Genomic DNA, 23,560 nt, shown 5'->3' with positions numbered 1-23,560 from the left:
TTTTCAAAAACCTTTCATCGCCTGACCAGGTGGTGGCGCAGTGGATAGAGCGTCGGACTGGGATGCGGAAGGACCCAGGTTCGAGACCCCGAGGTCGCCAGCTTGAGTGCGGGCTCATCTGGCTTGAGCAAAGAGCTCACCAGTTTGGACCCAAGGTCCCTGGCTCCAGCAGGGGGTTACTTGGTCTGCTGAAGGCCCATGGTCAAGGCACATGTGAGAAAGCAATCAATGAACAACTAAGAAGTTGCAACTCGCAAAGAGAAACTGATGATTGATGCTTCTCATCTCTCTCTGTTCCTGTCTGTCTGTCCCTGTCTATCTCTGCCTCTGTAAAAAAAACAAAAAAACAAAAAAACAAAAAAAAACCTTTCATCTAAATTCCTTCAAATAAATAAAATGTCACCACACAGAAAAAATGTCTTGTATGGCCTTTTCCCACAAAGAGATCAATTGCTGAGAGACAAAGAACACCTCAGCTCAAAGTCTGAAGGTACTTCTTAGCAGGAATGGGCTCTCACAACACCCTCCCTCTCACCATTCAGAAAAGAGCAAGTGTTTTACACTCCCCTTCATTTCTTGTTAAACACTGATCCATCTTCAGGAACCCTGATTACTTTTTGTGGAGGAGGTCTCTTAAATATTCCTCAGGCATTTTACTGACTTTGTTTTCAAATGATCTAGACTAAGTAAACATTGAATTCTTATACAAGATGATGGGAAACACTCTTATCTGAAAAGACTCAGGCAGTCACTAGCCTAGTTCAAACTAGTCAATCTGTCTTTCAGTAAAACTCAAATTTTAAAAGCCCAGCATATCTACTCTCTAATCTAGCGGCTCTCAAACTTTCTAATAACCTTTTAGTAAGAAATGTATTTTACATTGAGTTGCAATACAAACAGGCACGTATAACTTAGTTTCACAAAACAGTACATGTTTAGCCTTCCAATGGGCAAGGCCCTCTGACATATTTTATCCTGTTTTTAATTGATCATGAACCACTAAACTGATTTTGTAACTCACCAATGGTTTGCAACCTAGTTTGAAAACCATCACTAAAGTCAATTCTGTACATTTCATACCCTAATACTTCTTTGAAAAAGATTGAGTATCTAGAACTACCAGAGTATTTAATATGCTTTAGAAAACTGTGTCCAACAAATACTGCAGTGAAAACAAAGGACCCCATCTCTCAGAATGTTCAGGAAAGGCTTAAAAGATGGCTAGGATTTAGGTGGGCGTGGGGATGGGGTACTTCACATTAGAAAAATTTAGGCTGTCATGCAGTGGATAAATCAGTTTAGCTGAAATGAAACTGAACAAGGAGTCAAACATATTGATGGGGTCCAGACTGCGGAGAGTCTAACAACCTTCATCCTGTGGAATTCCCTTTTTGTCTTGTGATGTCGCTGAGGGTATAACTAGAATCACAGTATCTTTTCATAAAGTCATAGAGGAATGCTTGAGAAGGGGGAACCATGTCCTATAACCTCTCTGCGTGAGGCACTATACATCTCCTACGGATAAATCTCTTAATCTATTGACTTGTCCTCTCCCAAAAGGAGAACACACTCCAGATTCAGGAGACAGTATGATCCCCTCCTCATTCTTCAGGGGCTGTCAACTCATGTGGTCATTTACAAAGAGGGAATGGAAACGACCACGCCACTCTGTCGCTGAGGGGAGACTCCAGGTATGTCCTATGAACGAACCATTTCACCGCCGAGACGCTCCACCCAGGGGCCCAGCAAGCCGCAATCACCAGAGACGACTGCAAAGCCGGGGCGCGCCGGGAACCCCGCTCTACCGCCCGCCCAGGCTCTCCTCGCTACTCCATGCGGACTCCAGAAAGGTCCTCCAGGACCTCGCAGAGCTGCGTACTTTGGAGTCCGAGAACGCCGACGCCAGGACCTGCCGCCAGAGCTGGAGCTGAGAACAAGAAGCCGGCTGCATCCGGGACTCCAAACACGATCCCACCTACCCAACATGCCCAGCGCCTCACAGACCACGGGGTACCTCTCCGTTCACTTCCGCCGCCACCGCCACATTGCCGCGGCTGGCGTGAGGGGGCTGAACCTTTCTACTCTTGCCGAGCAGGTCGGGGGGCGGGGCCCGGAAGCAGAACTTAAATGCTCTCGCGTCGCTCCCCACGCGTTCCCACAGTGCTCCGCGACAGCTACTATGGAGGCCGGTAGGTCAGGGGTACTCCGTGTAAAGCGGAAGCGCAGCGCGGAGCCCGCCGAGGCTCTTGTCCTCGCTTGTAAACGCCTCCGGAGCGACGCGGTGGAGTCGGCGACCCCAAAGACGTACCCCGAAGGTCTGGAGAGAGCATCGGAGAATGTCTTCCAGTTGGTGGCCACCGTGCGCTCCCAGGTATTGGGCCGGGATAGACTCGGAGTGGAGGGGATCTTAGGGCGCATCTGGAATGAAACTATTCCGTATCCTTACACGAACCCCTGCTTACGCCGGCACCCCTCTCTCCTGCCCTTTAGGAAGAACCGGTCCAGCCGCTTTTGCGGGCCGCCCTACGCCCGTCCCGGGGCAGCCAGCAGCGTATCCGCCGCGAACTCCGCGCGTCGGCTCGGGAGATCCGGCAGGAGGGCCGCTACAGGGTGGTCTCTAGCCGCCGATCCTCGGAAATTCCTTCGGATTGCGTGGAGTCTGAGTACGTGAGAGGAAACCAAGAAGCCGACGACGACTCAGGTTTCCAGCTGTTGGATCTGATCCACGAAGAAGGAGACTCAGAGGCCTCTGCCGCCGGATCCTGCAAAGTGAGTACACGCCCGAAGTGGAGTCTGGGCTTCTCCGGACAGGTAATGCCAGGAATCTGGGCGTTAAATCAGCACACAGTTAAGAAGATGCACACGGCTTCACTTTTTATTAATGGATGATTCCTCCAACTAGATAGCCTCGTGTTTACAGATTAGGTAATCTATTCAACAAATAATTACTGAGCGCTATATGCCAGGCATTGTTCTTAGGTTCTGTGGATATAGCAAGGAGGACCAAACATTCAGAAAGAGAAAAACAAATTCAATGTCAGATAGTGGTATGGGCTGTAAGAGTTGCAGGGTGGAAGGAGCAGGAGAAGAGTGGTTCCATTTCAGAGGTCTCACTGAAAGAATGACACTTGAGTGAAGACTTGAGGGAAGTGAATGGCAGAGCATTGTGAATATCTTGGGCAGGCGCATTCCAGGCTGAGGACCTGCAAGCTAACTGTTCTGAAGTCAAGTTTGATGTTTTCAGAGTCATTCTGGGGCCCAGTAAACTGGGGGGAAATAGTAACAAAAAATTTGGGAGAGGATGTCTATTATCTATTAGACCCTGTGGAATGTCTCAGGACCCATTGCCTTTTCATCCTGAGATAGAGAATTAGTGAAGGATTTTGAGCAAGGTAAATATAGAAAATTTATCAGAGGGAGATTAAAAATCTTGGGCAGCATATCAAGTCTCAGGCGGATTTAGGTCCAAAATGCATACTTAATCCAGTGTTCTTTCCACTGTATTATATCTATTTATTTATTTCAAATATTTTATTTATTGATTTTATTGGGGGGGTGAGAGTGAGAAGTATCAACTCATAATTGTTTCACACAGTTGTTCATTGCTTGCTTGTTATATGTGCCTTGACCCGGGCAAGCCCAGGGTTTCAAACTGGCGACCTCAACATTGCAGGTTGAAGCTCTATCCACTGTGCCACCACAGGCCAGGCCAGACCACTCCATTATATTTAATGTGTTTTGTACCAGCTTCCAGAAAACAGTGCCTGCATGCAGGAAGACCATAGAAATAGAAAGTCCTCAGCCTAATGCATTCTCTCTCTTAATAAACATTTAAAATGTTTTCATCCCTTTTAGAAGTATTTTAAGTTTAAAAAATGAAATCTTAATATAAAATACATCAAGCAAAACATATTTAATCCTGATGCTACTATACCAGGGTAGCAATTTGAGCATGATGTCATTCTTTTACCAAAACTAATTCCACACTGATTCATGAGTTACCAGTCAAATAATTTTTTTTCCCTCTTTTTTCTTTATTTTTTTTCTGAAGTTGGAAATGGGGAGGCAGTCAGACAGACTCCTGCATGCACCCAACCGGGATCCACCCGGCATGCCCAACAGGGGGCGATGCTCTGTTGCAACCAGAGCCATTCTAGTGCCTGAGGCAGAGGCCACAGAGCCATCCTCAGAGCCCTGGCCAACTTTGCTCCAATGGAGCCTTGGCTGCGGGAGGGGAAGAGAGAGACAGAGAGGAAGGAGAGGGGGAGGGGTGGAGAAGCAAATGGGCGCTTCTCCTGTGTGCCCTGGCCAGGAATCGAACCTGGGACTCCTGCACACCAGGCCGACGCTCTACCACTGAGCCAACCGGCCAGGGCCACCAGTCAAATAATTTTTAAAAGAAACCGATGTTCAGTGGAAGTGGATCAATAGTTTGATTTTATAAGAAAAATTAGTAGAACTGAAGGACATGAACACAAATTTTTCTAACAATGTAATATAAAGTATTAACACATCAAAAATGTTTTTTTAAACTTTATTTATTTATATTTATTTTTAACAGAGGCAGAGATAGACAGGGACAGACAGGAAAGGAGAGAGATGAGAAGCATCAATCATCAGTTTCTCGTTGCGCATTGCGACTTCTTAGTTGTTCATTGATTGCTTTCTCACATGTGCCTTGACCGTGGGCATTCAGCAGACCAAGTAACCCCCTGCTGGAGCTAGCGACCTTGGGTCCAAACTGGTGGGCTCTTTGCTCAAGCCAGATGAGCCTGCGCTCAAGCTGGCGACCTCGGGGTCTCGAACCTGGGTCCTTCCGCATCCCAGTCCGACGCTCTATCCACTGCGCCACCACCTGGTCAGGCCAAAAATGTTTTTTTAGAGTAATTATTTTAAAAACATGAATTTAAGCTGAAAGCAAACTTGAGGTTTTATGCCAAGACTAGCATGGGAGGCCCTGACCAGTTGGCTTAGTGGATAGAGCGGTGGCCTGATGTGCAGATGTCCCAGGTTCAATCCCCAGTTTGATCCCTGGTTAGGGCACACATGAGAAGCAACCATCTGCTTTTCTCCCTCTCCTTTTTCCCTCCCCCTCCCATAGTCAGTGACTTGAGTGTCATCCCAGGGCACTGAGGATAGATCGTTTGGTTCAAGGTTGATTCAAGCATTGGCCCCAGATGGGGGTTTCCGGGTAGATCCCAGCCCTGGCGCATGCAGGAGTCTATCTCCCCTACTTTCACTTGAAAAGAAAATAATAATAACGGGAAAAGTTGTTCATAGCACTGCTGGCAAAGCTGTGATTAAAATGGTACATGAAGACCTGGGGTGGCACAGTGGATAAAAGTGTCAACCTAGAATGCTGAGGTCACTAGTTCAAAACCTCCGGCTTGCCAGGTCAAGGCACATTACAAGATGCAACTACAAGTTGATGCTTCCCACTCCTCAAACCCACCTTTCTCTCTCTCTCTCTCAAATCAATAAATCTTTTTTAAAAATGGTACATGGGTGTAGTGCTTAAAATTGATGCCAATCTTGCAAAACAGCATGGCTTTATATAACAGGAATCCTAAAACTAGCTTGGGGCCTACTTTAAAACTTACCTAAATTCATTTTTAATGTTTGCACTCTAAAGCCATTCAAAATTCTAAAGAAATTAAAAAATTCGTGATATCATTTCAGTGCCACATTATAATGGGTTTTTCCTTAAATTGACACCATTTTTTAAAACAAGTAAGTGGCACTTAATAGGAAATCTGAAAAGATGAAAAGATTTGGTTCATTTTATCTAGTTATCTCACCCCCAGGATTTATCCTAGGGAAATAACAGAAGCAAACAGTTGTGGTATCAACAAAAGCTGCTATTAGTTTACTAAGTAATTATTATACATCAAGTATTGTGCTAAGTACTTATTTCTGTGGGTTTTTAAATTTTATTTTATTTTATTTTTACTTTTTTTTAATTCATTTTAGAGAGGAGAGAGAAAGGGAGAGAGAGACAGAGAGGGAGAGAGGAGAGAGAGACAGAGAGAGAAGGTGGGGAGGAGCTGGAAGCATCAACTCCCATATGTGCCTTGACCAGGCAAGCCCAGGGTTTCGAACCGGCGACCTCAGCATTTCCAGGTCGACGTTTTATCCACTGCGCCACCACAGGGCAGGCTAAAATTTATTTTAATCCCCACAAAAACCCTGTGAGATAGGTACTTTTTTTTTTTTCTGAAGCTGGAAATGGGGAGAGACAGTCAGACAGACTCCCGCATGCGCCCGACTGGGATCCACCCAGCATGCCCACCAGGGGCGAAGCTCAGCTCACCAGGGGGCGATGCTCTGCCCCTCGGGGCGTCGCTCTGTCCAGACCAGAGCCACTCTAGCGCCTGGGGCAGAGGCCAAGGAGCCATCCCCAGCGCCTGGGCCATCTTTGCTCCAATGGAGCCTTGGCTGCGGGAGGGGAAGAGAGAGAGAGAGGGAGGAAGGGGGGGGGTGGAGAAGCAAATGGGCGCTTCTCCCATGTGCCCTGGCCGGGACTCCCGTACGCCAGGCCGAGGCTCTACCGCTGAGCCAACCGGCCAGGGCTTGCCTTTTTTTTTTTTTTTTACAGAGTCAGAGAGAGGGATAGACAGGAATGGAGAGAGAAGTATCAATCATCAGTTTTTCGTTGCGACATCTTAGTCGTTCATTGATGGTTTTGTCATAGCCATGACTGTGGGCCTTCAGCAGACCGAGTAACCCCTTGCTCGAGCCAGAGACCTTGGGTCCAAGCTAGTGAGCTTTGCTCAAACCAGATGAGCCCGTGCTCAAGCTGCCGACCTCGGGGGTCTTGAACCTGGGTCCTCCACGTCCCAGTCCAACGGTCTATCCACTGTGCCACCACCCAGTCAGGCGAGATAGGTACTTTTATCTCCATTTTCAAATGCGGGAAACTATGTATTCATTGCGATGCTGTACATGAAGGCTAGAAATTATGTCTGAGAAATTGACAACATAACTACCTGAAACTTAATAACCATGAAGACTGGCAAGATGGGAAAATACTTGTATATGTGTTTAATGGTAGAAAATGCTATGTGTAGTATAATTGAAAATATGGGTAAGCATACAGACTACACTTAAAAGTAATTTTTAATGAAAATGTGTTCATTACAGGAAATTTGAAAAAAATATATATAGCTAAGAAATATGGCTGCATAATCTGTTGGACTGAGGGCTGGGGACTTGTGTGTTGGAGCCAGATCTTTCCTTATAAAGAGCTTTGAGGTTGGCTAAGAGTCTGCACAAAAATTGACATCTCTAGTTCCTTTTAACTTTGGAGCAAAGATTTCTCTTTAGCCTATGATAGAGAGCATTGGTCTCCCCATGTCTGCCTTGACCATGGGACACCCCCAGTTCCCCATATGGTATCTGATTTTAGCTGCACAGCCTCCTATGATGAACCTGTTGAAAGGGGTCACTTGCAGATGTCTCTTTGGTTTCCAAATTGACTTAGGCTACCCTGGATAACAGCCTTTTGCACCTGGAGTACATCTTACCTGGGCCAGTTCCATTCTGGGGCAATTCATCTTGAGCTATTCTTTCTAGCAGGAAATCAATTATAGGGGGAATCACTCTTGGTTGTGATAAAAAGCAGGGTGTCGGCCTGACATGTGGTGGCGCAGTGGGATAAAGCGTTGACCTGGAACACTGAGGTTGCCGGTTCAAAACCTTGGACTTTCCTTGTCAAGGCACATATGGGAGTTGATGCTTCCTGCTCCTCCCCCTTCTCTCTCTCTCTCCCCTCTCTCTAAAAATCAATAAAGAAAATATTTTTAAAAATTTTAAAAAAAGAAAAAAAGGGTGTCAGTGTGGGCAAGTCAAGTGGTAGGTGATGGCTGGTAGTAATCATCAGAGCCCAGGAATCAACCTTAGGCCCTTATAGGAGGCCACATAAAACATAGACCCATCTGAGAATCAGCTATAGAGGCATTGCAAATTTCTATCTCAGAAGAACTACAAGGGTTTTTTTTGGGGGGGGGGGGATAATTGTTTTTTTTTATCTCATAGCTAATTAAGAAGCTAGCGGACCATGGGATAAGAATATTAAATCTAATAGAGAACTATAAGGAGGTTTCCTTCACCCAACCCTTAAGTTCCTTCTCTTCAAACATCCATGTTTAATTCATGCATGTTATCTGCCGTTTTCTTTATAGACATCTGACCCAGAAGTGATCCTCTGCAATTCTGTAGAGTTGATCCGTGAGCGGTTGACTATATCTGAGGATGGAGCAAGTGTTGGGCACCGGGAGGAACCAAAGGATGACTATGTGTATGACATTTACTACTTGGAGACGGCCACTCCAGGATGGATTGAGAATATCCTCTCTGTGCAACCCTACAGCCAGGAGTGGGAGTTGGTAAGGGGACCCATGAGGATGAGGGGCATGAGGCAGCCTCAGCAATTCTGTAGTCAGGGCACTTTGCCTCCCTGGGTTCCAAACCTGATCAACATTGTTCTTGTTCTCGCTTAGAGGAAAAACTTAGTCCAAATGCCTTTAGGAACCTGGTTTAATGCAGGGAATTTTGGGAACAAGAGTCTACATTTATAATTTCTTCTCTTAATAAATATTTTACAAGGTTGCAACATCATCTTTATTGTTTATTCCTACCCAAAAGGGGGTAGAGAATGTGTGGGGGCTTAAAATAAAGACAAAATAAAGCCAGAAATTTTAATACAAATTAGAACAAAACCTTTTTTAGTTGTATCCTCTAAGAGGGGAAAATCTTGGATTAAGAAAGCTAATTTCCTGACAATCATTTTTCTTAAATTCTAAAATGATTAATGAGAAGTTCAGGTGGTACTTGTCACACTCGTACAAGAAAAGCACTTTATTCCACACCTATGCTACAACCACAGTCTAAGTCAGGCACTCACCTTGGACTACACCTAGTCCCTTCTTTTCCCTTCCTGCACCCCTCACACTTGGGTTTTGGTTCTGGTCTTTGGCATTACCTATAGTCCATGTAATTAATCCCTTACCCACCTGACTGCCCTTTAGCAGTTTGAAGATCACCTGGGCGTTACTTTTTGGTGTTCAGTCTGTCCCACCAGGAATGTGGTACCTAGAGCTGGACTTCTGAGTGGAGTAGGGCCAGCATCTCCCTCTGTAGTCTAAGTGTAGCCTCTTGTGCAGCAAGGTCAAACTGACTCTAAGGATGCCTCTTTTTCACACAGCACCCTTAAATGACAATTCTCCAAGTTGGTTTGCTAATAGCTTCCCCCAGAACATAACCTTCGATGTTTTGACTTACACTTGTGTTTGTGTTGAGATGTGCAGGTGAATGATGACCAACAACCAGAGGACATTTACGAAGATGAAGATGATGAAAACAGTGAGAGTAATTGGCGCAATGAGTACCCAGATGAGGAGAGCTGTGACGGAGGTGAAGACTCCAGAGGTAGGTGGGCAGCAGCCTTGGGTGGAGACTCAGGAATGAGCACAGTTGTAACAGGTCCATCCCAACTGGCTTTCCTCTGCCATTGAGCTCTAGTAGCTCAACCACAAACTGTTGGTGTTTTACTAGAGGTGCAATGTCAGGCGTGGGTTAAAATCCTCAGTTCTGTTATTGCCTAGCTGTGGGCCTTAGGCAAGTTACTTCACATCACTGAGCCTCCTTTTCTCTCCAGTAAAAGAATATTGCACCAACTTCAGTGATTGAGAGCAAGTGAAGCATCTAGCTCAGAGTCCTTTTCCCTGACTAGTCTAAGAAAGTATTGGAAAAGTTCTAAGTGCCAACAGAAAGAATTTCTTTATGTCTGTTAATGGAAGAACAGTTAAACTCTAGAATATTCTACTGGGTAAATGGCTATAATACGTTAAAAGGGGCAAGGTTCAAAATTATAATATGACAACAGTTATAACCCAAAAAAATCCTGTATTTAGGGGAGAAATGACAAAATATTCCAATGTTAAAAGACTTGTTTTAGATATTAGGACTCAGTTTTTTTTAATTGTTCTAAATTCTCTTTATTAAACAAGTATTTTTAAATGGTAAACAAAAAAACAGACCTTTTTGAGAAAGGAAGGGACTCTGATAGTCACCAAAAAAACCATGCGTCTGACCTGTGGTGGCGCAGTGGATAAAGCATAAACCTGGAATGCTGAGGTCGCCGGTTCAAAACCCTGGGCTTGCCTGGTCAAGGCACATATGGGAGTTGATGCTTCCTGCTCCTCCCCCTGTTCTCTCTCTCTCTCTCTCTCTCTCTCTCTCTCTCACTAATAAAAATGAATAAATAAAATCTAAAAAAAAACAACCAAACCATGCAGTCAGGAGTCCATTCCTTTTATCTCATTCTAGGATCTGATGACTACAGCAGCCTCAGTGAAGAGGAAAGAGGCAACAGCAGACCACAGATGTGGAGCAAATACCCTTTGGATGTGCAGAAGGAATTTGGCTATGACAGTACCCATGACCTGGATTCAGACTGAGGATCCTGTGATCCATGAGATTCTATCACAGGCCCTTGAGGGCTCTGACTGAACTGTCTGCTGCCCTGTAATGGATTTCCTAGCCCTAGCGTAACACATGGAAAGAAAAAGCATGTCCAACAGCACCATTCTACCAGTGAAAACTTGTGCTGAAGGAGTGTGTCTTCTATCAGAACTAAGGTTCAGCTTCCCCATACCACCAAGCTACCCGCCTCCAGTAAAAACCTGTTTCTTTTGATAAAAGGAATCTAGAAGGGCTGGAGTGGGTCCCTTGTAGCAGCACAGACTGGAGAGTAATGGCCATTAGGAAAGGAAGTAGAAACTGCTGCGCTGTGAGGGGTTTTAGTTATAATATCAGTTGTTTCTACCTCAATTTCCTATGAGAATGGTTGTCAAGATTGCTGTCTTTAGCAGTGATGCCAAGGAACAGGGTATGTATGAATATGATACTCTGCATTTAGTAAAGACACTTTAAATATGGGAGCAAGTAATTCCTTTAAAATCTTTTAAGTCTGAGCATATTAGGTGTTTTCCCATTGTGTTCCCTCTTTCCCTCTCTCTTCCCTGACTCAAAAAAGGGAGTTAGTGATAGAAGTTTTAGAATTGACCTTGGGCCTGGCCTGTGGTGGTTGGTGCAGTGGAGAAAGCGTCGACCTGGAATGCTGAGGTAGCTGGTTAGAAACCCTGGGCTTGCCTGGTCAAGGCACAATAAGCAACTACTATGCATTGATGCTTCTCACTCCTGCCCTCTCCCTTTCTCTTTCTGTGCTCTCTAAAGTCAATAAGTAAAACTAAGACAAATTTGGAAAAGGAAAGCACATCCTGAACTTGGCTCTCCATTGAGAAATGTTTAACAATTTACAGCACTCACTAAAAACTACCAACAGGACCATTTTTCCCCCCAGAACTTGTATCTCTTATAAGCAAATTCTTTGTCCCTACCCTTTCCAAACCACAGATGCCTTAACTCTCATTGAGTTGGCATTTAGTCTTATAATGTAACATTGTGCAGTAGAACTTTCTGCAAAGATGAATATGTTCTGTATATGCACTGTGCAATAGTAGCCACTACCCACTTGTGGCTGAGCACTTTAATGTGATTAGTGCAACTGAAGAATGCATTTTTTTTTTGCCTGACCTGTGGTGGCGCAGTGGGATAAAGCGTCGACCTGGAACACTGAGGTCGCCGGTTCGAAACCTTGGGCTTGCCTGGTCAAGGCACATATGGGAGTTGAGGCTTCCTGCTCCTCTCCCTTCTCTCTCTGTCTCTCTCACTCCTCTCTCTAAAAAATCAATAAATAAAATATTAAAAAAAAAAAGTGTGCATTTTTATTTTAACTAGTTATATATGTGGCTAGTAGCTACTATAGTCAGTGCAGGTCTAGGTATTGAGTACACAGAATCTTCTATTCAAGGTGTTCCCTCTTACCCTGTGACTATCGTGTGGGAAGGTGAATTACAGGCAATATGTCTTCCTACCTCTTAAGATCTCATAAGCATCTCTAATTTTCCATCCTGCCTTCACTCTTTCTTTCACTGTTCATTTGTAAGTCGGCCTGCATGGAGTTGTTAAACCTGCCAAAATGATTATGTGTGTGTGTACTCAGTCTATTACTGTGGCTATAAAATCCAACAGACTATCCCATCCTAACTATCCACAGAGGTACAAGTCAGTGTTGCAAGTAACAGGCAGCAACTTGAATGTCCAATACTAGTCATCTTAAGTCTCCTGTAGGCATAGAAATGAAGGATTAAAAACAACTCAACCATCATAATGCGCTTACTGCTATTTATATACTTACTAAGGTTTGCCAACATCAAAGGACTGACAACTTCACAAAGTGTAACACTGCAAAAGGGATTAGCCCACCAGGAGGACTGAGGCTGATGAACAAAAACTTCATGGAAATTAATTCCACCCCAAAGCTGGAGTGGAGGACGTCTCTGGCTTCCCTCACTCAGAGGGGTTCCTAGGAAAAGTCTGTCCAGCACAGGGGAAGAATGCAGTCTGCATCCAGGAATCAGAGGATGACATGGCTCATTAAGCAAGTATTCGGGCGCCTGAGGTGTGAGGCCCTTGCTTCCCCCAGGAGCCACTGGGGAACAGCAAGTTCCTGGGATTGGCTGGTCATTTACTTGAGTGAAGAAAGGTAAAACCTGGCTCAGGGACCCTCAAGACAGGCACATTCTACTTAAAGGATTAGCTCTGGAGGACCCCAGGAACAGGTGCCAGCTTGGCTCAGGCAGGAGTCATGTTTACATAGTCTGGGCAAGTCACTGCACAAGATTCCCTATTGTCAGGAATTACTGTGCAAATCCCCAACCCGTGATAATAGGAATGTCCTATGTTCTCACAGATGCTTGCCTTGAACCAAAGGCAACTGTGAGCATGCTCCCCTAAATTGTCTTTATTGAGCAAGTATGACCAAGGTTTCTTCTCTGAGATGGGCCAATTTGGTGGAGAAAAAGGTCAGAAAGGAAGGTTGTCTCATAATTTTTGTCTTTACTGGTGATCAATTCTAAAACCTAAGGACAAGAAGAAGCCCATGGGTGTGCCAAGTCAGATAGCTCTGAGCCCAGGATGACTGGATCTGAGGGTATCATAGGACAGTTGTATAATCCAATGCAGCCATGCTGCTCATGCGGAAGCATCCATTAGGCCAAACCTATTGCTCTGGCCTGACCTGAGTGCTAAAGAGTACCAGAGTTGGTTGTTTCTAATGCAGTCTGTTGAGGAGCCAGATTGAGGTTGAAGCAGCTTTTTTCCCGGAGTCTTCACTGATCTTCACAAGGAAAAAATACAAGTCCCCCAAAAGTACCCAAGTCTTCCTGAGACTGCAGCCCCAACACGCCTCGCACAAGGAGGCAGGCAGGAGAGGAGTGCACTATCCTGATGACCCACACCAAGGTGGCTCAGTATAAACAAAGCCTGGTGGTGGGGACAGAAGAGGAGGATGCAGCTTGGGGTGAGGTTTTCAGAAAAAGAAATGACCACTTCTAGCACCAAAGTGGGCTTGCGTGGGTCTGCACAGCAGTCCCTCACACTGGCCCTTACAGGGAGGAACAAGCTATTTGGTGGCTTGGGTCCATGAGACAGTGACAGCTGAAAGAATTCAGGTGATCCACCTGAAGAAGTTTCTGTCCTTTAAAGTTCATATCAGAAACCCAGAGATTTACTTTATCAACTAGGACAAAGATAAGGTCTCAAGTAAAATAAAGCATTACCCTTTGAAACAGCAATATTGCCGGACTTCTGATTCATGAATTTGTTCAACTGTCCTTGTGGAACCTGAGCCAGGTGCTTATAATATGTGACCTATCTATATACTAAAGTGGAACAGGTACATGAGTAAAAAAATCTTTAAAAAAATAATCTTTAAAGTTCACCTTTGCAGGTAAGACTCAACAGAAGATTGTGTTAAAACGAATCAAAAATATCTGTGGTCAGAGTCTGATCCACCACCACGTAGAGACACCTCTAAGGACAGAGGGAATCAGCTTTGGGTACTTTGAACTTATAAACAGCTTTCTGCATCCTGTAGATGAATGAACATCAGTGCTTTGCTAGAATTGGTGTTCTGAATTAAATTACATCAATAAATAATGGAATACAACCTTCTCAGGGAAGGCTTTTGAACCAGAAGAAGAAATGGTAGCATTTCAAGCCTCCAGAGTCAGGTGCCTGGACCTGGTCAGAGGAAAACTACCCATAAAAGCAGAAATTCCTGATTCGAACTGGCGACCTCAGCATTTCCAGGCCAACGCTTTATCCACTGCGCCACCACAGGTCAGGCTCCTGATTTAAACAAATATAAAATTCAGAAACCATCAGGCACAGCTATTAAGCTAGCTAGCACTCCCTCTTCCTGCAGAGCAACTCACCAAGTGTCTGTAAGGGCTGCACGAACAAACCAGTAACAAAACCACCATTCCTAAGTCCCATACCACCATCCCCTCTGCAGTCCTCACCTTCAGTTGGCCCCAGACTCTTGAGTTTCCTCCCATAGCTTACCAATAAGAATGACGACCTGAGGGGGCCATCAGCCCTGAGTCCCCTTACATAATGTGGGCCAACAGGCTCCTTTAGTACAAGAGGGTGGGCCCACACAGTCTTGTCACATGGACTTTGGTGGCTGTGGCCACAGGCCTCCAGGGACTTCACCTCTGGCCCCTAGTCAGCTTTCCTCCCAACCTTTTTCTCTTCAACCACATCCAGCTCAGTCAGGACGCAAACACAAATCTTCTGGATGACTTTGGTGACGGCAGCTAAATGAAAAAAAGATAATTTAGCAAACTGACATTGAGCTACAACCCCAGTCTGAACACCACAAGGCTGATTAAAGCACATATGTGGCTCCTTCCCCACTTCTCCCTTGGGTACTTGTGCCAGGCTTTCCTCCTCACTCCCCAACAAGCCTAAAACATCCCCAGTCCCATGCCCAACCAGAGTCTGATGTGTGACTCATTTTCCACATACATTGCACTTTCAGGAGGTAGTGTGTGTTTTTTGTGTGTTTTTTTGTATTTTTGTATTTTTCTGAAGCTGGAAATGGGGAGAGACAGTCAGACTCCCGCATGCGCCCAACCGGGATCCACCCGGCACGCCCACCAGGGGCGGTGGTCTGCCCACCAGGGGGCGATGCTCTGCCCCTCCGGGGCGTCGCTCTGCAGCGACCAGAGCCACTCTAGCGCCTGGGGCAGAGGCCAAGGAGCCATCCCCAGCGCCCGGGCCATCTTTGCTCCAATGGAGCCTTGGCTGCGGGAGGGGAAGAGAGAGACAGAGAGGAAGGAGGGGGGGTGGAGAAGCAAATGGGCGCTTCTCCTATGTGCCCTGGCCGGGAATCGAACCCGGGGCCCCCACACGCCAGGCCGACACTCTACCGCTGAGCCAACTGGCCAGGGCCGAGGTAGTGTTTTTTGCCTGACCAGGCAGTGGCACAGGTGGATAGAGCATCAGACTGGGATGCAGAGGACCCAAGTTCAAAGCCCCGTCTTCGCTCAGTCAATGAACTTACTAAGGTGCTATAACAAAGAATTTTGATGCTTCTCATTTTCCTATCTGTCCCTCTCTCTGACACACACACACACACACACACGTAGTGTTTTAACCCCAAAGTAGGACTCTTAAGACAGAACTAAAGTGATCACATCAAGATCAAAAGAGAAGAAACCATGTGGGGCAGCCAGGTCTCATGGCCTCCTTCTCTAATATGGAGGAAGCTGTTAGCCACCACCCCCACCTCTGTGCATCTGTGTATACGCATGCACACACAAGTGACGGGCAAAGAAGCTCACCCATGATACTCCGAACAAAGAGTGGCCTCCGGGACTCTGGAAGATAAACACCCAGGAAGTAGACGGGAACTCCAGAGAGAGCGATCCCAATGCCAATGAGGGAATTGATGCTGTCACCAAAGAGGGGCACAATCACCAGAAACAAGGAGCATATGCAGAACACGATGGGAAAAAACAGGCTCAGCTGAAATGGAAGGAGGTGAGATATTAGGTCAAGTGGGTGGGGAAACACGTATGGGGAAGAAGGCACATTAGGCGGAAAGCCACCCTTCCTAATCATCCCAGAGCCACTGACCTTGAGGGGCCGGGGCCGCTCTGGCTCCTTCCAGCGAAGGTAGAGCTGTCCAGCAACAGACAGACCCACAAAGAACCAATAGTTGAAGCTGAAGTAGTTGATGAGCTGGAAAACATCCTCCACTATGAGGTAGATGAGTGACATGATGCACTGGAGGAGAAGGAAGGGAAGGAGGGAGCAGGAGAGGGTAATGTCACTACCACGGACACCACAAGACTCCACTGTCCAACAGTTAGCATCAGATCTGCTCAGGGCTGATTTAGCTTCACCAGATTACCTCTGGTTCTCTTCAGTGCCCCCTTGGCATCAGAAAGGTCCATTCTCCACCTTAACCTTCAAGGTGGCATTTCTACCTCTTCTTTTGGGGGCCCTTCCTCCATCAATACCTCCCTTCTTTTTGCAAGCACATCCATAGTAACAAGCACTGCAGAGAGTAAGGCCCCCTTGCTTCAACCCATCAACTTTAGCATGAATTACAAGGTGCTCTCTGGACCTTTACACATGGGCCCTAACTACCTGGCATACAAATGAGCAAATGCCTCCAGAATCATCTCTCTTGTCCTGGCAGCTTAGAAATGCAGATTAGCAAAATGGATCCATAACCCTCAGGAGAGAGGTATGGCTGAATTTGCCCTCTGGAACAAAAGAGCTCTGGAGAAGCTCTGAAAATAGAAGTCAGGAACAGGTCAGCTTTGCTTAAACTTCAAGAATATGGAGTTCCATAGACCCATCTTTTCACCCCAGATTATCAACAAAGGATTTAAAATAAAACAAGCCCACCTGACCACACAGTGGCACACAGTACACAGCATTGGCCAGAGGACCCAGGTTCAAACCCCGAGGTCGCCGCCTTGAGCACAGGCTCACCAGCTTGAGCATGGGGTTGCTGGCTCAAGTGTGGGATCATAGACATGAACCCCTTGGTCGCTGGCTTGAAGCCCAAGGTTGCTGGCTTGAGCAAGGGGTCACTGACTCAGAGCCCTCCCGTCAAGGCACATATAAGAAAGCAATCAATGAACTAAGGTACTGAAACTATAAGTTGATGCTTCTCATCTCTCTCCCTTCCTGCCTGTCCCTGTCTGTCCTCCCTCTCTCTCTTTCTCTCTCGCCCCCCTCCTCTCCCTTTCACTTAAAAAATAAAGTAAAATAAAATGACCTGTCAGATCTCCCTAAATTTATCAATTTAGTACTATCCCAATGAAAACGTTGAGATTTTTTTTTCTCATTTTGACAAAATGATACAAGTCATCAGGAAAAATAAACATGAAAATTGGTAGGAAATTCCAAGGGGAAATAAACTAAAGAAGTACCCTCTTTGTTTTCAGATATTCAGTATAAAACTCAATAATGAAGCTCGGTGTTAAGGGGGAGGATTAGTTGAGATGATGATACATTTAAGGGGCATTAAAAATAAATAAATAAAAATAAGGGGCATATCATTATAACTTGGTGTATATAAAGCCTTAAAAAATCTATTATTTTTATATGCTAAAAATTTGAAAACTGGAAAAATGGATTATTTAATAAATGATATTACAAGATAACCTGGAGATGTTTTCTTTGAACATATGACCCTGATTTATTAATGTCACCCCATTAAAATTAATTTTTAAAAAAAGATAACCAAAATAAATAAATAAATAAATTATATTTTTATAGCTGGCTAGCCATTTAAGAAAAAATTAAGTGAATCCTCAGTTCACTTCATACATCAAAATATAAATTCCAGAGGAATTTTAAATTTAAACTTTATTAATGAAACCTAGTGACAAGAAAAATGAACTGTTTTTCCAATCTTGGAGTAAGGATTTTTTTTCTCAGGGTCCTTGTTAGCTTTTATCTATATTGTACTTTAGTGCAAGTTAGAAAATGGTGGTCCTTCTTCAGGACTTTGCATCTGTCAGAATATTCAAAATTTGCTAATTTTGTTGGAATAAAACACTTTACTGCCATCTACTACATATGAATCTATGATGTCTAGAGATCCCTATGGTGGCTGGTATATAACTGGTCTGGCTTATTTTCTAAATATGATATACTAATCTTGTTAAAAAGGAGGAGGTTGGCCTAACTAGGCAGTGGTGCAATGGATAGAGCATTGGCCTAGGATGCTGAGTACCCAGGTTTGAAACTTCAAGGTCGCTGGCTTGAGCCCAAGGTCTCTGGCTTGAGCAAGGGGTCACTGGCTCAGCTGAAGCCCCAGTCAAGGCTCATATGAGAAAGCAGTCAATGAACAACTAAGGTGCCAAAAGTAAGAATTGATGCTTCTTATTTCTCTCCCTTCCTGTCTGTCTGTCCCTCCATATCTCTTTCTCTTTATCTCAAAAAAGAGGAGCTAAAACAAGAAGCCACTGATGATATAAAAGATAGAGAAATCTTACAAGTTCATTTTCATATTCTTTTATAGCATTTGCCTTCTCTAATATGACTATGTTTTACTTTTTTATTTTAAAATAATTTTAAGAAAAAAGAAGAAAAACTGAGAAGCTCAGGAAGTGTCTCAGGAAAACTAGTATACCTCCCACCCAACAGACTCCATGTAAAGTCAACAGGAGTTGCAGAGAGATATGCCAGTTCCCACACTCCGCAGCAGAGCTTACATTGAACAATAAAGCAGGGATGGGTGTAAACCGCTCAGCGTGGATCATGGACAGAAGGTCTGGGAGGTGGCCCTCACGGGAGCCCACGAAGAACAACCTGGAGGGACAAGAATGTGTCAACAGGATCCTTTCACTCAGCCATGCAGCCTCTCTCCTCACTCAGACACACCAGGCACAGAGCCCCAGAAAAAAAGCAGGGGGCAGTCTCTCAGGAGGATCTCATGTTCTCCATGCACGCCCAGTCCAACCTTCCCCCTTTACCCACAGATGTCTCCACCCTCCTTCAACCAGGAGCACCTCACAATTATCCATAAATGCCCTACCCAATTACCTATTGAAACCCCAGACACCACCATCACCCACAGACACCCCACTTCTCTCAAGCACAGATACCCCACCACCACCCAATGGATGCCTCACCCTGCCTTCATTCACTGGCACCTCAGTCCATCCCACCAGAGGTACCTTCATTCTGCCATCCCATCAATTTCATACTTAACACAATGGCTTTTTAAAGAAAAGCAGCCAGACTTCTGTCCTCATCTATCTTCTCTGTGCTCTTGACATGTGAGAGGACAGGGCAAGCCTGGAGCTCAAAGAGAGCCCAGGTTTCCTTTCTGCACCTAAAGAGCCCTAATGACGGAAACAGAGCAGCAGAGAAATGAGCGCCACCTGGGGCAGTCAGCGTCACCATGGAGCACACTGCACTCACCAGGCTTAAGGGTAGGCTGGGGAAACACAAAGCTTCACAAGAGATGACCAGCCACATCTGGGCTTAGAAGAAGAGCTGGAGTTTGCCAGAAGGTGAGTGGGCAGGTGGGGAAACAGCATGGGCAAAAGAGGCTGGGAGGCATTAACAGTATGGCTTCTTTGAAGGTTGGTGCTAAAATGCCTGTAATTCCAGGATAAGGTGTGTGAGGAGTGTGCTGGGAAGAACCTGCACATGAGGCCATGCTGTGGAGTCTGAACAAGCAGGAGACAAGCTGTGGCTCTGCAGGAAGGGGCGGACAGTATTTGATGCAGGACACTGGTAGCATCACGGAGGCTGACTAGAACGGGGAGAGACTCGAGTATCGACACAGGCCAGATAAGAAGGTCATCCATGATCACTTTCCCCTAAGAGAGGAGGCCTGAATGAGGGCTGATGCCCTGGCTAAGGTGAAGAATTGATGCTAAGGAGAGAACTGGACAGATACAAAAACCTCAGATCAAATCTGGTGATCGTGTGTGTGTGTGTGTGTGTGTGTGCATGCACATGTACATATACTGGGAAAAGAGGGTGGACACCAAGGATAAAATCAAGAAGGAGGACTGACAGTCCACAAAACCACAACTGGACACAAAGCACATGTGGGGGTGCATACTAAGTTTGAGACACTCATGGATCTATCTAGGTGGAGCCATAAGAGCTGATGATATCATCCAGTAAGGTGTCACAGGGCACCAAATTCATTTGTACTAAGTAGAAAAAAAATGTGACCAAGGGGATGCTGAAAGGGAGTAATGTGCAGGTGAGGCAAAGGTGTCTAGTACAAAGCCAAAAGACAGCTGCATGGGTTATAAAGTAAAACAGAAGAAGGTAACACAGGCAGAAACAATTGTGCACTACCTTGACAACACTGCGGTCCCCTTCATGGGCAGGTCCCATTTCTTACTCTCCTGAGTCCTCCCCAACCCCATTCAGTCAATGCCAAAAGATAGCTGAGTGAGGTGAGAAGGCGCCTACCTCCTAAATATTCAAGGATAATTGACAAGACCAGCTGGGATGTCTTGAGTATCAATAAGAATAAGGTCATGAGAAGTACCATTTTTAGGAGGGAAGGCATCTTTCAGTGGGGCACCTTGTGAAGAACCACATCAGATGCAACTGTGACCACACCAGGATGAGGTGAGAGATACCATATTCTTTTACAAGGCCTTGCTTTCTCTGTTATTCTGGCTGCCCCAGGGAGGCCCGAAGTACATAGACTGGGATGTCAAAACAGTACTAAGAATGAATAGGACAAAACTTACTCTTATCTTCCTATATGTTCATGTGGCAATTATTTATTGATGCCTATTAAACTCCTTGCCTTGGGGATAGAAATATTTATAGGGAGAGTAGAAGAGAAATCAGGAAAGAAGCCTTCTCAGCTACCTGAGTGTCACAGATGTCACAGGAATCATTTCAGAAGTGTGGTTAAGGGTTGTCCTTATCACTTGCTTCATGGTTCCAGTGGAATAAGGACTATGAAAGCAGGCTAAGAAGAGGTCCCTGGTAGCCTTAATAAGAACATTTTTTAGGTCATAGAAGCCAAAGTGTAACGGGTAGAAAAATGAATGACAGCTGAAATGCAAACTATTAATATTTCCTAAAGAAATGTGTGCAGTGGCCCTGGCCGGTTGGCTCAGTGGTGGAGCGTCGGCCTGGCGTGCAGAAGTCCCAGGTTCGATTCCTGGCCAGGGCACACAGGAGAAGTGCCCATCTCTTCTCCACCCCTCCCCCTCTCCTTCCTCTCTGTCTCTCTCTTCCCCACCTGCAGTGAGGCTCCATTGGAGCAAAGATGGCTCAGGCGCTGGGGATGGCTCCTTGGCCTCTGCCCCAGGCGCTGGAGTGGCTCTGGTCGCAACAGAGCAACGCCCCAGAGGGGCAGAGCATCGCCCCCTGGTGGGCGTGCCGGGTTGGATCCCGGTCCGGCGCATGCGGGAGTCTGTCTGACTGTCTCTCCCCATTTCCAGCTTCAGAAAAATACAAAAAAAAAAAGAAATGTGTGCAGTAAGGAAGAGGGGAGATGGGAAAGCTATTAAGCTATTCTGTGACTTCTGTAAGTGGAGATGAAAGAAGTTTGTGCAGAGATAGCTGCAACTGAACTTTCACCAAAGAGAAGGGCCAACTGATGAAGCAAACTACTGCAGAAGGGAAGGGTACAACTGGACACCAGGTAGCAGGGTCAGCCCCGCATGGCAGAACTGCTCCTTTCTCTGAAGCCACCGAAAGGGCAGTGTCTGCACAGAGAGGAGAGCAGGAGCCCACCTCTTGGCCTCAGTGTAAGAGCACCTGGCACTCAGCAACTGCTCAAAAATCACTGAAGGAATGAATCCTGGGGTTGTACACTAACCCACAAGGAGCCTGGAATCTGTCCCCTGACAGGGTCCCTATCCAAGCTATTACCTTCCTTCTACCTCCTACCAATCTGTCCTGGCCTTGGATGGAAACATAAGCTCCCAGCATAGAAACATTTGCACAAAGGCAAGTACATGCATGCACAGCCATGTACACGTATAGAGACACACACACCCTGTATTTCCAAGAGAGGGAGAAGGGAAAAGAAGAGCTCATATGGGTTCACCTAAAGCCTCAGAGAATAATGGAGTATGATATCAATGAAATAGAGACACAGTACCTTGATGAAGCAAAAATAGATGCGTTGAGGCCCCCAAAGCAGGAAAGGGCAACAGCAATGGGAATGGTCCAGCTGAATATGCCAAATGTGTGGTCAGCAAATGTCTGGGGCAGAACACAGAAAGTGCACTCAGCATAGGACAGGGTTTCATAAGCCTCCTGTATCTAAGCTGCTGGCACAAACACAGTCCACCCTCTGGCCAAGACCCACCACCTCACCCTGAAGGGCTAGGGTGGCAGCAGAAAGACTGAGCCATTCAGTGTCACAAGATGACAAGCAAATGAGAATCCCGAGAGACTTACCACAGCCACAGCGTCGCTGCCAATGACATCCGAAATGCTCAGCACTGTGTAATAGGCCACATTGGTCAGAATGTAGATGAGTGTCACAATTGGCAAAGAAATCCCAATGGCCAGGGGCAAATTTCTGTCAGGACAAGTGAGACAGGACTACCTAGAACCAACCTCTCCTTTGAGGTCAAAGTTCACCCAGGGATTTTTCTGACATTTAACAATTCCCTAGCCTCTGAGTCTTTGAGGTACCTCTTCCCCATGTGGCGGGGGGCGGGGGTGGGGGTATTTATCCCATGTTTATAGAGAAAGAGAGAAAGGAAAAAAAACACACCCTCTGTAAAGGTAGCTCATGATCAATATTTGATGCTCACCACACTAGAACCAATGGGTCTCACTGAAGGAGCAGTGTCCTCTAGGGACTGGCGGCCAGGCTGAGGACCTGGCTGTCAGAGTCAAGTTCTGGGTCCCCAGGCCTGCGTCAGCCCCAGAGTGCAAGGTCCTAAACACCTTAGCCCCAACCGGGTCTGCTGCTGCCCACTGAAGGGCCTTTCCTCGAGGAAGGACCCTGGCGTCCTCCAGTATGAACATTGAGGGCCAGGGGCCAGGAGCTTCCCCACCTTCACTGATGCCCATGCTGACCCTAATCCCTCTGAGCTGCAGAAGGAGTAGGGAGGCATGGGGGACAGAGGGGCCGGGGAGGGAAGAGGGTGAGCTCGCCCTCTACCAGGCAGGAGTTCCAGCCACGCTGGGGAGTGAGAGGGTGAGCCCACCTTTACCTTTCTGGGTTTTTGATTTCTTCTGTTACAAAATTAAGGGTGTCCCAACCTGAGTAAGAGAAGAGGGCAGAGTAGAGGGCGAGAGAGAGGTTTCCCATGTCCCAGGAGGAACCCTCAAAGGCGTCCTGAAAGTGCTCAGAGTTTCCTGTGGGAGCAAAGATCAGTGGGGGTTCAGGGAGAAGGAAGAGAAAGAAGGAAAAGGGAGGACAAGACATGGAAGGTGTAAGGAGAAGGGAAGAATAGGGGGGCAGAGAAGAAAGAGAACGGGAAGATGGGGGAAAAGGAGAAAGGAGGGGTCAAGAAAACAAAGGGGGGGGGAGACAAAAAGAAGGGAAAAGCAAGAGGGAAAGGGGAAGATAAAAAAACATAATTTAACACCAAAAGAATGACAACCACCATCTCCCTATACTTTATCACCACCCTGACTCCCCCCCGGAAAGCTCACATTCCTTTAGTAAAAC

General features: G+C 46.0%; 3 protein-coding genes across 8 annotated transcripts in view; 1 reads left to right on the top strand and 2 right to left on the bottom strand.

Moving 5' to 3' along the window:
- PRMT7 (protein arginine methyltransferase 7) overlaps nt 1-2,112 on the bottom strand; it is a 59,490-nt gene extending 57,378 nt beyond the window's left edge. The window contains exon 1 of one of the 4 annotated variants that reach the window (XM_066243495.1): nt 1,980-2,112. The gene's annotated coding sequence lies outside the window, so the exon portion shown is untranslated. Of the gene's footprint in view, nt 1-1,710 lie in introns of all 4 variants that reach the window. The other 3 variants (XM_066243496.1, XM_066243493.1, XM_066243492.1) reach the window with 3 other exon arrangements.
- On the top strand, nt 2,103-11,735 carry SLC7A6OS (solute carrier family 7 member 6 opposite strand). The gene is made up of 5 exons (XM_066243506.1): nt 2,103-2,371; nt 2,491-2,769; nt 8,181-8,384; nt 9,306-9,426; nt 10,327-11,735. The coding sequence occupies exons 1-5, from the start codon at nt 2,180-2,182 to the stop codon at nt 10,455-10,457; spliced, it is 927 nt and encodes a 308-aa protein (XP_066099603.1). The 5' UTR covers nt 2,103-2,179; the 3' UTR covers nt 10,458-11,735.
- Nucleotides 11,365-23,560, bottom strand: part of SLC7A6 (solute carrier family 7 member 6) — a 53,476-nt gene continuing 41,280 nt past the window's right edge. For all 3 annotated transcript variants that reach the window (XM_066243498.1, XM_066243499.1, XM_066243500.1), the window contains exons 4-10: nt 23,100-23,244; nt 22,333-22,456; nt 22,031-22,134; nt 18,648-18,744; nt 16,048-16,197; nt 15,753-15,936; nt 11,365-14,723 (exon numbers count right to left, since the gene is read on the bottom strand). In XM_066243498.1, coding sequence (XP_066099595.1) covers nt 14,629-14,723; nt 15,753-15,936; nt 16,048-16,197; nt 18,648-18,744; nt 22,031-22,134; nt 22,333-22,456; nt 23,100-23,244 — 899 coding nt within the window. In that variant the 3' untranslated portion in view covers nt 11,365-14,628. The remainder of the gene's footprint in view (nt 14,724-15,752; nt 15,937-16,047; nt 16,198-18,647; nt 18,745-22,030; nt 22,135-22,332; nt 22,457-23,099; nt 23,245-23,560) is intronic.

Source organism: Saccopteryx bilineata, chromosome 9 (assembly GCF_036850765.1).
Source record: "Saccopteryx bilineata isolate mSacBil1 chromosome 9, mSacBil1_pri_phased_curated, whole genome shotgun sequence".
Classification (NCBI taxonomy): domain Eukaryota; kingdom Metazoa; phylum Chordata; class Mammalia; order Chiroptera; family Emballonuridae; genus Saccopteryx; species Saccopteryx bilineata.
This window is presented reverse-complemented; position numbering and strand designations above follow the sequence as displayed.